Source organism: Spermophilus citellus (genome assembly GCF_964194105.1).
Source record: "Spermophilus citellus genome assembly, chromosome: 5".
In the NCBI taxonomy this organism is placed as follows: domain Eukaryota; kingdom Metazoa; phylum Chordata; class Mammalia; order Rodentia; family Sciuridae; genus Spermophilus; species Spermophilus citellus.
Window position 1 is genome coordinate 155,024,800 of NC_138186.1, and position 12,990 is coordinate 155,037,789.

General features: G+C 36.0%; 1 protein-coding gene across 1 annotated transcript in view; it reads left to right on the plus strand.

The window, feature by feature from the left end:
* ADGB (androglobin) overlaps positions 1 to 12,990 on the plus strand; it is a gene marked incomplete at both ends in the record, with an annotated part of 160,763 nt that overhangs the window by 29,457 nt on the left and 118,316 nt on the right. Inside the window, 3 exons of the mRNA XM_081295062.1 lie at positions 1,434 to 1,520; positions 7,812 to 8,059; positions 12,039 to 12,179. Coding sequence (XP_081151188.1) covers positions 1,434 to 1,520; positions 7,812 to 8,059; positions 12,039 to 12,179 — 476 coding nt within the window. The remainder of the gene's footprint in view (positions 1 to 1,433; positions 1,521 to 7,811; positions 8,060 to 12,038; positions 12,180 to 12,990) is intronic.

The window sequence follows — 12,990 nt, forward strand, 5'->3', positions numbered from 1 at the left end:
TTAAATAAAATGAACAAATCCAACTTGAAAATAAAGGACCAAGCTAAGTGGAATACATTTCGTGGATTTCTTGTGGAAACCTGCACTACATGGTACAATTTATATTTTTTCTATAACTTCTTAGTTTTTTTATGATATATGGAGATTATTTTCATATGAGGTTTAGCTTTCTACATTTAAAATCTAATCGTAACAGTTACTTAAATATCCATGTGAAACATGTAAAGAAAAGAGCATTATTTCTATAAGGTTTGCAGTTGATTCATAAATAAAATCATACAAAAAGTAGTTCAGACTAGACTTTGTGAAATTTTTCAACAGGTGTGTGTGTGTGTGTGTGTGTGTGTGATCACAGTGGCATTTTGTCTTTCTCAAAGATTTTGTGTGTACATACACACAAAATCTTTGAGAAACATATTTATATATGACTACAGTGGTATTTTCTCTTTCTCAATGATTTTATTTTATATATATATATATATACATATATATATATATATATATATACATATATATATATATATACATACATATATATACATATATATAATATGTGTATCTATATACATAAAATCATTTCAGATTTGTAGACACATAGCAATTCATAATCCATATACAACAAACCAATGGAAATCTATAAATACTGCTAAATACAAATGAGACAGGATTCCTTTCTGAAGAAAAGAACACAGGTGTTGGTAAGTGCCATTGCCATCATTATTGACGTATAGTGAACTGTGGCTGTGAGTCCTGAGTGGAATGGAGGAATGGCATTTCTGTTTATGAATGTAAATAGTATGAACACCTCCAAAAATATATATAAATAAAGAGAGCAAATGAGAAGAGTGTTATTTGGTTAAACACTACCTCTGACTTCATGTTACACTGGCAGGTCCACTCTTCTTTATAGGGTGAACCAGATGTCTGGTTTCTCTGCAGTTATATAAGGAATTCATTAAGAACTTCTGATGCCCATTTGGCCTACCATGGATGAGACTGACTTAACAAACACCCTCATAGCCCACTTAAAATACTTATTGAATTGAAACAATAAAAATCACTGCTGTAGTCTCAAAAGAACAATATAATCATAAATATTAAAAATATGAAATGAGTTATGCACTTTTTATGTTATATATTTCATAAGATAAAAGTTTTATGTATATGGCATTAATATTAATTTTAGATCTTTTTAAAATACAGCTTATATGCATGTTTTTCACATATATTTTGAACTTTACCATTGGGGCATACTTAGGGTTTTAATGAATCATCTAATTGATAAGACAATATTTTCTTGTACTATAATGTATAACCACTATGACCCCCCTATGTTGATTATTATGCTGCTGTTTATTAGAAATTCTAGTTCTTATATATTCCTCTGTGTTCCAAATTTTGGTAAGTATTGCATGATGTGTTTTCTCTTTTAGCATTCACATAGCACAGAGGCGAGAACTGGGAGAGTTCACAGTTATTCATGCGCTCACAGGGTGGTTACCGGAAGTCATTTCTCTTCAGTAAGTTTGACTATTAAGTTGCTCATATCTATTTTTTCTTTCTTCCCAAGATGTATTTAAAATATTCTTAGTCATTAAGAAAATTTCAAGAAAGTTTCTGTTTTACATATGTGAGAATAACATTTACAGTGTTATATAAAACTTATTGGGTATTTCAGGGTAAATTCTACTTCACTGTATAGAAGAATAACCCCTCACAGATTCTTAGTTGAAACTGACCCCTGTAACAAAAGACACATCAATAATAATAGTAATAATAGTAGTAGTAGTAATAAGCTTACTAAGAATGGATATGTCACATATAAGTGGGAAACACTGAAAAAATGAGTAGTTTTAAAAGAGGTGGTTTTGGAGCTGGGGTTATGGCTCAGAGGTAGAGCGCTCACCTGGCGTGCGTGAAGCACTGGGTTCAATCCTTAGCACCACATAAATATAAAAGGTGTCCACCTATAACTAAGAAATAAATATTAAAAAAAGAGGTGGTTTTGAATTTCAGCACATCCGTATCATCAGTAAAAAAAGGAAATTTTTAGAGAAATGATACGAAAAATAAAAAACTTTCAGTCTCCACAGTGGTAACCCGTGAAAGGCAAATAAAAGTTGGAATGGGCATTAAGGTTGTTAACATAGATTCTTCTGACACCATCTTCAGGCAGATGAAGTCTACTGTTACCTTTAGTGGCTAACTTCTATTCTTTCTGGTAGACAAGTGAGTAAGGAGGTAGGATACTTTCTGTCTTTGCACATTTAAGTTCTGCTTTTAGGAAAATAGAAGGAAGACAGAGCGCTTGCCTGTTATCTTGTGCTTCTCAGTTGTGTTTGTCTTCAGTTGACCCTCCTTGATGGATACTTTTTGTGAAGGAAACGTGATCTTTGTTTGTAACTTAGGGAGAAGTCAAAAATGGCACCTTTTCAAATCCCTTTTCTGATATCCAAAAGATTTTCTGATGTAGTGTGGACAATGTTAGTGAAAGAAGTAGAAGGGGAATGAAATTGAAAGACTATGAACTGCTCTAAAATTTTAATTCTAGTGTTGATGGAATGCTAAGAGTAAAATTGTAGGTGAATATTAAAGGCATTCATATACTTTCATAATATAAAGATACCACGTGAATTATAATTGTTGACAAAATGTCTATGAAAGTGACATAAAGGGAAAAAAAAAACATGAGCTTTGGTGTTAGAACAGTATAGTGAGAGTTAACTTCTTATACTTCCACTTTCAAGCTATGAGAATCTTGCAAGTAATATAAATTCTCAGAGCCCAGTTTCCTCATCTGTAAAATGGGAGATAATATGATGTACTCTGGATGGTGTACTGAGATTGAGTAGGTGAAAGAAAAGGCATCTACTCAGAAAAAAGTAGTTAGATTATGGTAGAGACATAATTATTCAAAATGCCTTTGCCATCTCTAATGACTTTCTTTATATTGTTTAATATTATCTTGCCGTAGTCCAGCTGCAGCAAACTAACGGGGTGGGGGGTGTTGTGGGAGGGGTGGCGGGGGGGGGTGACGAGGAACTTGTGCACATTGATACAGCAGGAATGGGAGCCCTTTATTGTAGGACAACAGAGGTAGTTATCCATTCCACACAGCTTATCTTAATTAGCATAAACTAGATACATCAGTCAACCAATAAGGAATCTCCACACTTAATGGCTCGCTGGCGTTACTCCACAAACCACTCCCCCTGGCAAAATTCCAGGCACTATCCTGACTTGTTTATAGACTCTAACATTATCTAGAAAGATGTTTGGTAGTTAATAATCAACCTTTGGAAACATGTTGAATAAATGAGATTAAGAGCAAGTGAAGAATAAGTGAAATTCACCCAGAACATTAATTCTACCTTACAATTATACCGTAACCTTAAAAAGTTTATATATATATATATATATATATATATATATATATATATACACACACACACACATATACACACACACATATAGAAAAAGATGTTATGAAACAGTGTATTAAAAAAATTGTCCAAAAATGTTTAAATTGAAACATGGGAACAGAAACCAAGAGGCAGAGGATGGGTCAGGTAAGGCTTTATGGACAAGGTTCTGACTTGACTGGAGCCTCTAGCATTTTCTGTGGCAGGTTAGAGAAAGGAAGGCAAGAGAATGAAAAAACTGGAAAAACAATAGGAGCAAAGGCCCACAGCATGTTCAGGAGTAGGATGTCTTTGTTAATAAGAAGAATTTGAATATTAAGCAGTCCTATTCATGGTTTCCTGCAAGTGAAGGAAAAGTAGGGTGTCAAGACTTCAAATTTTTATTGACTACATTTTTTTCCATAGGAAAATCAGTAAGGGAGAAAGTGTGTTTTAGCAACTCCATCAGAAAACTCCTTCCTCTTATTCTCCCATGTGGACCACCAAGGGCAGGCACTGCTCTATTTGTGAATTTTGACCTTTTCCCTATTTTTTTCCTTACAGATAGCAAAGTTTTATCTTTGAAAATAAAAAATGGAATTGATTCTAATTCTCCATGTACTGACTGAAGCACAGAATTAAATACATATCAGAGTAAATGTTAGAAATCAGACAATTTCAAATAGAGGGATTACTCATTTGCCTATCTGATGGGTGGTCTGCCAATGTCTCGGCTTGGCACAAGAATCACGAGCCACCACACAGCTTTTCAGATTCAAACAGCAATTCTTTATTCCCGAACTCACACCGGCCTCCACACATGCTCTGGGGCAATCCCAGTTCTTCTGCCACCCAATTCACCTACTCCACGAGGCTTCCTTCCCAAAATCCTCTCGAACTCAAAGGGAGCTCAGGTAGCAGGAACGCCCTATTTCCAGCAGCAATAATCCTCAACCTCCAACTTCCCTAAAATCCCTATTGTCTTAAACTGGGAACGCCCTAAACCCAAGGACCGGGATACTATACTTCCTCAAACTGCAGGATACACCCTAATCCTGGATCCACCCTCGTCCTTGAGTAGGGTCACCTTTCTCAAACACACATGCAATGTCAACAGCGAAATTCCAAGGCAAGTCCATTTAACATGGGGTACGCTGGCAAGGAAATATCGATGCGTCATACCTACTTGGTAATGGCCCTCAGCAGTGGTCCATCTGTGAATACAGCACTCTGCCACCTCATCTTTAAGTCAAATTGTCCAAGAAGTTTTATGTGTCATTCCATGGTGACATTTGAACGTATCATCTTCATAGAATAACATTTTTTTGTATTGTAGATAGAAAAAAATGACAACATGTGTTTGGGATTCACAAAGATCTTTTTGAGTCCTGACTTTCTCATTTGCTAATTGTGTGACCATGTAAAATTACAACCTCTTAACACTCAATTAAATTGCAAAATCAATGTTGCTGAGCTGTAGTGGGGTTAAATGCACAGATAAAATATACTGAAGGCTGCAATATATGGGGAATCCAAGAGGACTAGGGGGCAGTTCAGATACTCAAGCAAGTCTCAGACACACAGAGAACCCTATTCTTTTCAAATCAGAGTTTATCTCACTGATTATTCTCAGAGAATGTCAAATGAGTGAGTGGTTAGGGTAGGGTTAGGGTCAATATACACCACTATCCTCCTACCTCCCACTGTCTTCTCATCGAACTTTCCTTCCTTTCTGTCATACCAATGAAATGGCTTTTCATAAAGTCAACAAAGACTTCAACACTGTTTAATCTGGTGGTCATATTTCCCACTCCCCCATTTGCTTACCATCTCTTTATTTGACTCCCTTGAACAACTTCTTTTGCAACACTTGATTTTCTTGGCTTCGTAATAACCCTGTGTTCTCCTCCTATCTTATTTGCTGGTCTTTCCTAGCCTTCCTGAATAGTTCCTCAACCACTAAATGATGGTTTGTAACAGAGATCCCGTCCCATGACTTTAATGAACAGTTTGCTTATAACTCTCAAGTTTTTATATCCAGGCCTGGTATTTTCTTAACTGTAGACTTTACTGGTACACAGCTTTCCAAATGACATAGTTTACATTGGTGTCAAAAGTGTATCTCAAACTCAAAATATCCAGAAAGGAACTCTAGGTTCTCAGTCTCCCAAACCTGTACCTTTCCTACCATCCCTCTTCTGAGGTCATTGCACCATCATCCACTTAGTTCTCAACCTAAAGAAAATTCTAGAAATCTTCCTTGATCACTCATCTCCTCACCTTTCACTTGCAGTCTTTCACTGAGCTCTGCCCACTGTAGCTTCTCTACTTGGGCTGAATCTATTTGTTTTTCTATGTCTTACTATTACCCTCCCAGTTCAGCTCACCACCACAGCTACAGGGTGAGCTGGCCTCTCTGGGTCTATTTTAACCTCCTCTAGTGAATTTTCTACATGGTAACTAGAGTAGTTAAAAAAAAGCATAATAAACAAACATTTCCCCCCCTCTCTATATATAGCCTGTGTATACACACACATATGGTCAGATCATATCCCTCACCTTCTTTTAAACCTTTCAGTGGTTAGCTATGATACTTGAACGAAGTTTCCAAATCTTCACCCTGGTTCTCACACTATGCTGACTCATACACAGTCTCTTATCTCTTCCCTGACCTTATCTCCATCCTAGCAACCATTCATTGGCTACAAACTCATGGCTCCTTGGGGTCTTTTCTTGAGTTGTGGTTCCTGCCACTGTTGTTTATGTTGTTTTCTTTCTGTTTTGTTTTGTCTGGAATTCTTGTCCATCAGATATCTGCTTTGCTGAATATGTTATAGAATTTGGGTCTCAATTACCATAAATATCAACTCCTCAGACAAAGCCTTCTTGACCATCCAACCTAAATTATTCCTTTAGCAACTTATGCCCTATCCCATCTGCTTTTGGTTCATTTTCATAGTGGAAGTTGTACTCCATGCAATATTCTCTCTCTCTCTCTCTCTCTCTCTCTCTCTCTCTTTCTCTCTCTCTCTCTCCTGTGTCCATTCACTGGATGTTAAGGTCCATGAGAGTAGGGAATAATGATTCTTTTTTATCTTACTAAATTTTATGCCTAATGTGGTTAGAACAATGCCACAGAGTAACTGCATAGAGTAAGTGTGTGATAAATGAGTAACTTGAAAAGTATTTTTATAGGCCACACTAGATGTGTGTAAAAGAGTCTTTGGAATTTAGATCAAAAACAAGTAGTTGGGCTGGGGATGTGGCTCAAGTGGTAGCGCGCTCGCCTGGCATGCGTGCGGCCCGGGTTCGATCCTCAGCACCACAGACCAACAAAGATGTTGTGTCCGCCGAGAACTAAAAAATAAATATTAAAAATTCTCTCTCTCTCTCTCTCACTCTCTCTCCTCTCTCACTCTCTCTTTAAAAAAAAAAAAAAAACAAGTAGTGTAATTCCCCCAAACATAATACTTAAGCTACCATCAAAGGCATTGAAATTAATGAAGCTGTTTGAGGTAGGAAAACCAACTCAGAGAAGGAAGAACAGCAATGGAGTGGGAGAGAGAATAGAGTAATCTTAGAGCAGCACTTGATTCTGCGTGGCTGAATTATATGCTGCTGAATTCTAGAAGATGAGTGGGTCTGGGGTGGAGGTAAGCAGGAGCCACATAGACACAGCCTTTTATGGCTTGTTAAGAAGTTTTCACAGTATCCTCACAGGGAAAGCATATCATTGAGGAATTTAGATGAGAGGATGACCTTATCATATTTGTGATTTTGGAAGATGGCTCAGAGCCATACAACAAATGGCAGGACTGGAGCAAGGAGACTGACTTGGGCAGTATTCCAGAGGGATTTTCTAAGGCCTTCTGCTGAGGAAGCAGTGATGAAAATGGAGAAAACATGATTTACTGCAGGGAGAGAAGATAGGATCAAAGTGACACTGGATTTTATTTGATCAGGATTTTAAGGAGAAAGACCTGGTCATTCTCAGTTTTTAGTTCTGAGTACTTAGTAGAAGGTGGTAGCAGGACACACTTGTTTCTTATTTTTTTATTCCTTTTTAGACAGATGTCTATTAGGTCTCCCTTTTGCATGGTAGACCACCTGCTACTCACAGAAATGCACATTTTTTTCCCCATCATGGTTTCAACATACCTGTTTCCCTTGCTGGACTGAGTAATCCTTGAGATGAGTAAAACTGTTTTTGGTCTCTTAGTGTCAGCAAATCCCAGCACACAGTAGGTACTCAGTAAAAGGATGTTGCATGAATGAATGTATGATGGTGGGGGTTTTTGAACTAAAAATTCATGTAATGATTAAAATTACTCTTAGCAAATTGTCAATAATTTATTGGTATGAAGTGTAAAGGTGTCTTTTGAAAATTATTATTGATGTTTTTTCTCTAAGCCCTGGATATATGGACAAAGTTTGGGATCTCTTGAAAGAAATATTGCCCGAGTTTAAGCTGCCAGATGAGCTCAACTCTGAAAGCAAAATAGCAGAGATAGAAAACAAACTAAAAGAACAAGGGAAAGAGACAAAGGATAGCAAAGAAGTCAAAGATGGTAAGGAAGTGAAAGACTCGAAGGAATTCAAAACTGATGGTTCCTCGACGGCTCTCAAACCTCCTGAGAAAGGTGACAAGGTTACAAAGGGTAAGACATTGTACATCAAAGTTTCATTCAACATGGACACTGCATGTAAATCCCTTGCAATATTGTGAACCTAAAGCTCCTTTAGTGTCATAATCATCCTTAAATGTTGTAAAAACTGCCATGTAATGAACATGTTTCTCTTAGGACTTCAGAATTTACAGCAGTGTTTACCATGCAAAAGTTTTTGTTCCATATTTTGCTTTCTTTAAAAATTAAAGGTGATTCTCTACTTCAATGATATTAAATTAATTCTGTGTTATCATATAAGGAGATAAAATATTATTATAGAAAGAGACACCAAATTCTAAATTTTTATCAAACACATTTTTCTTATATGTTTTTGTGCACAGAGCAATGGACCCAAACAGTAAAGGAGAAAAATTATCCTGTTTTGTTCCAGGGAAGGTGAAATAAGCATGGATGATTTTTCCAATATTTATTTTAAAGTGGAAGTTCAAATATGAAGAAAAGTAATTTTGATTAATTTTATGAAGTACAGGATCATTTCTCTTGTCAAGATGAAAAATGTGTTGGACAATTATTTATTTTGTGTCTTTTAAAACATTTTATATGGATATAAATATGAACAATAATGCTTGTATAATGAAGTAGAATCAAATATACTACAAAATAGTCAACTTATTTATATATCTTGGTATTATTTACAATGATCTTTCAAATGTTTATTTATAAAATATTGACTTTTATTATAATTATTCTTTATTAAGATCTTGTCCACCAGCATTTCCTCTAGTATACTGCACAGAAATTATTACTTTAGATTTTCCTCAAAAATACAACAAAATTACCTGTGTATGTGATATCTGTCCCTATAGACCCCTCTTGAAATGATCTAACATGTATTCATTACGAAAAGAAGCCTGGCTAAATTAGTTTTATCCAGTATATTTCAAACTGATTTGCTTCTAGACGCGTTACTCATGTAGACTCACAAATTATCATTTATCCATCCATTCACTAATTCATTCAAATATACCACTTGCTAATTAGAATACCAGTTGTTTCCCAAGAATTAATGGTATCTTGGTAAACAAATCAGATGTGAAATCTGCCTTCTAGAACTTACAGTCAAGTGAAAGAGACTAACATCAATGATGTCAAAAATAGTATATAACCACATACTAAAATATGAGCCTTGAAAGGAAGTATAGGATTTTGGCAATTCATTGGGGTACCTGTTCTAGGCCATCAGGGAAGAATTCTCTAGGAATTTTGAGGAATTACCTAGAGGAAGATGAGGATTGTAGAGGAAAGAGAACCAGGCAGAGTAAATAATGAGTATAACGATTATCAGGCAGTAGGAGGGATGACCGTGTGTTGAAGGAGTGGGTAGAAAATGTGTTTAGTAGGAGAGGAAGTGAAGAGATAATGTGGCTCAAGAAAAATAATTGGATCAAATCGTATAGGCCGTGCCAAGGTTATTGATCTTTTTGTCATCAGAGTTACTGACTGCCAATGGTGAGTTTAGAATAGAGTCACAATCTGATTGCTCTTTCAAAGGATCACTCTGATGCCTGAGAAAAATAGTCTGGAGGTGGAACAGGGTATCAGGGGTGTGGGCCAATGTGTAAGAACCAACTTGGTGACTGTCACATCATCTTATAAGAATGGGGAAGAAGGTATTGGCAGTGCAGATGCAGGTGAGGTGGTTGGTTCAAGTGATATTTAAGAATTAAAAAATGGCAGACCTTAGCAAAGATAATTGGGAAGATTTTGAATTGCAAACCAGGATAGATGTAGCACCTATTAGGAGAGAGCACAAAATGGTTTTGAATATATTGAATTTGAAATGCCTTTGAGACAAGAGAATTTCTTATACTGGTTTCAAGACTGGTAATTTGCATTTGGGAGTCACTGACAAGTGCACACTAAAACCATAGAAGATATTTCACAAGGAGAAAGTATAGTGTGAGAAGACTAGGAAGGCTGAGACTTGAAACACCTATACATCTGAGAGCTCAGTACAAAATGATGGGCTGATGAATGAGACTAAGGAATGTCAGAGAAGCAGGGAAAGCCCATACAGAGCATGTGGGCATTGAAATCAGAGGGGATAATAATGTTTCAAGAATCAGAGAGATTGTCAGGTATTGTTGAGAGATGAACAATAATGAGAACTTAATTTTTTCCATTCGATGTCTTAATGGGAATGTCATCAAACACTGGGGACTGATGGGAATGAAGTACGTAGTGGAGGCACTTACGAAGTAAATGGGAAATAACATAATCTTTAGAAGTTCTTGAAGAACAGGAGAGTCACAAAGTGGAACTGACAGGGAGTAATGTGGGACCCAGATAGAATATATATTTGCTCACCTCATCAGGGAGAACGGCAGTGGTTTTAGGTGATGATTGGGAGGATCCAGGGAGATGACTTCAACAGCATACTTTTCCTGAGAATGTGGAAGGAGAAGGATCCACAGTCCAGCAGGAGGGTTTGTCCCAGCCCAGGAAGACTAATGGCTCTTCCATTCTAATAGCTGGACGGACACAGGTCATGTAGGGACAGGGGTGTTTGATACAGATGTGGATGGGTGAACAGGTTTATTTAATTGGTAGAAGTTGAGAATTTCTGACAAAAGACTTCTACTTTCTCTATTAATAGAAAGCTTAGCTCTGAGCTGAGAGTAAGGTGGATATGGAAAATGTTGGAGTCCTGGAGATTTGAGTTAATGTGGAGAGGACTGTAGAATTAGGACTCAACTAGCAAGTTATTTAGAATAGGATTTTGCCTGATGGTTGGACTTAAATGGAAGAGAAATAACAACTACCTAGGATATTTGCCAAAAACACATTTTGGTAAATACTGTTACATATTATCCAAATTTCCAAATTAAACAGCTTGTTTTTTTTTCTATTATTTTCATTAGATAGTAGATTATTTTTAAATAATAAATTTAGCATAGGTGTCTGAAGACTGTTAAAGTTCAATTTTAAGATTATAAATGAAATCACAAACTGCTACACCAAATTTGATGCATTGAATCAAGTTAACATTTATACAAAATCCACAAAATGAAAGTTTAATAACATTTTTGCATGGAAGTTTCCTAGTTAAATATTTCTTCCTCCCTTTGAAGTTACGGTTTTCCTCAATTTTATGTCAAACATAGGTGTTAAATCTGTTAAAGCTAAGAAATGAAACAGGTATACTTTGGATGCTAAGGAACTGTATAAAGTTTTTAATACCCATTGTTTTTAATTTATGCAAAGTTTTAAGAAAATAAATCCTGTGACCAATGGTGATTATAAATTTAGAAGCTTATACAGAGAATGAAATGACCAAAATCTAAAAATTCTGATTTAGAATTGGAAGGGATTGCGAGTAAAAAAATCTTGGAGGAAATTTGGTTTTATATTAAAGGAGGACATATTTCATAGAAATGTGTTTATGCATAAGAATTCAAACAGAGGGGATAGTTCTGGGCTCATGAGTTTTATTACACATGCCATGCTGGCAAAAAGAGGTTGGTTTGTGGGTGTTGGTTGAGTTCCAGTTCCACAAAAAGATATTTTTTGTTTCCTTATTTCCTTGAGATGAAGGCCCCAGATAAGATTTAGAGGGCCCCATAGTCAGGACTCAACCCTCAGCCCATGCTTTGTTGTTTGTTGTTTTCATTTTTTAATTGAGAAAATTAAGATGGCACTCTAATTTTATATAAATAAAATATATTCCAATAATGATCTCCATGAAATGCAAAATTATGTATAATAATTTAGTTATTATGTATAACAATAAGCAATGTTGTATGTCTTTCAAAGTACTTGTGCATTTTCAAAAATTTCTCTGGCTTTATTGTGATCTTTCTAATTAAAGGAGATTATGTTTGGGGGAAGTTGTAGCTATAGTTTTACATTTCAAAATATAATTGTTCTGGTCTTTTTTTCATACAATGACTAATAAATGTAGCTTGAGAGTTACTAGTTAAAAGATTTATGATTTTTTTTGCTATGTTAGAGAAAACAGATATGAAAGATCTTGGGAAGAAAAAAAGTAAAGATGGAGAAAAGGAAAAGGAAAAGGAAAAATTCAAATTTTCAATTCATGGCTCAAGACCCTCATCAGATGTACAGCACTCCATGCAGTCCCTCTCCGATTGTAAGCTCTCTGTCTCAGAATGCTCTTTATTTTAGTTGTTCCCTAAAATGCTGGAAAATGTGGAAGCACAGAGATGTATTTTCTGTTTTGAAATATCTAAGAAAGATTGTTGGGCTTTTCCCCTAAGTGTTGGGCCCTCTATGTAAAGAATGGCTGTGCACATCGCGGCCAGGTCCTCTATAGAAGACAGAAGCAAGCCAAGTTCTTCCTGCATGGCAGTCCAAGGAGAAGCAACCCCATGTGGGCATTTTTCTGAAACATGATTACGAGTCTAAATTTATCATCCAGATCCAAGTAAATTTGTAGCTCCTCGTTTAGTAACATCCAAATTAAAGGAAATGTGTGTGTGTAACTCTTTGCTCACAGTGTATGTACCTCCAGCTCTTTGACAGTTTCAGAAAATAACTAATGAAGCATGGTCTCTATAGTGGTGGCCTGTTTACTGACAACCGTACTTTTTTTGTGTATCACATTGTGACTGGACAAATGTAGCAGATCTATACAGTCTCATTGTATAAAGATCATGTTTTCTTAGTGAAAGTGCTCAGGATTCTATCTACTACATAAAAATCATACTGTATCTTCCTCGTTTTAGTTAATATCCTTCCAACTTTCATAGACTGATGGTTCCAAAAGTCCTGGGTCAGGGGACCTTTATCCTCTGTACCACCTAAAACAATCTAGTACAACAGCCTCTAATGGTATCATATACTATAAAAAAATTACACTTCAGATTGTTCAAGAGGAGATTTCAATATCTCTTTTGAGACTCTGTAGTCCCAACAAGGAGTCATCTATCTAGTGCTCCCAG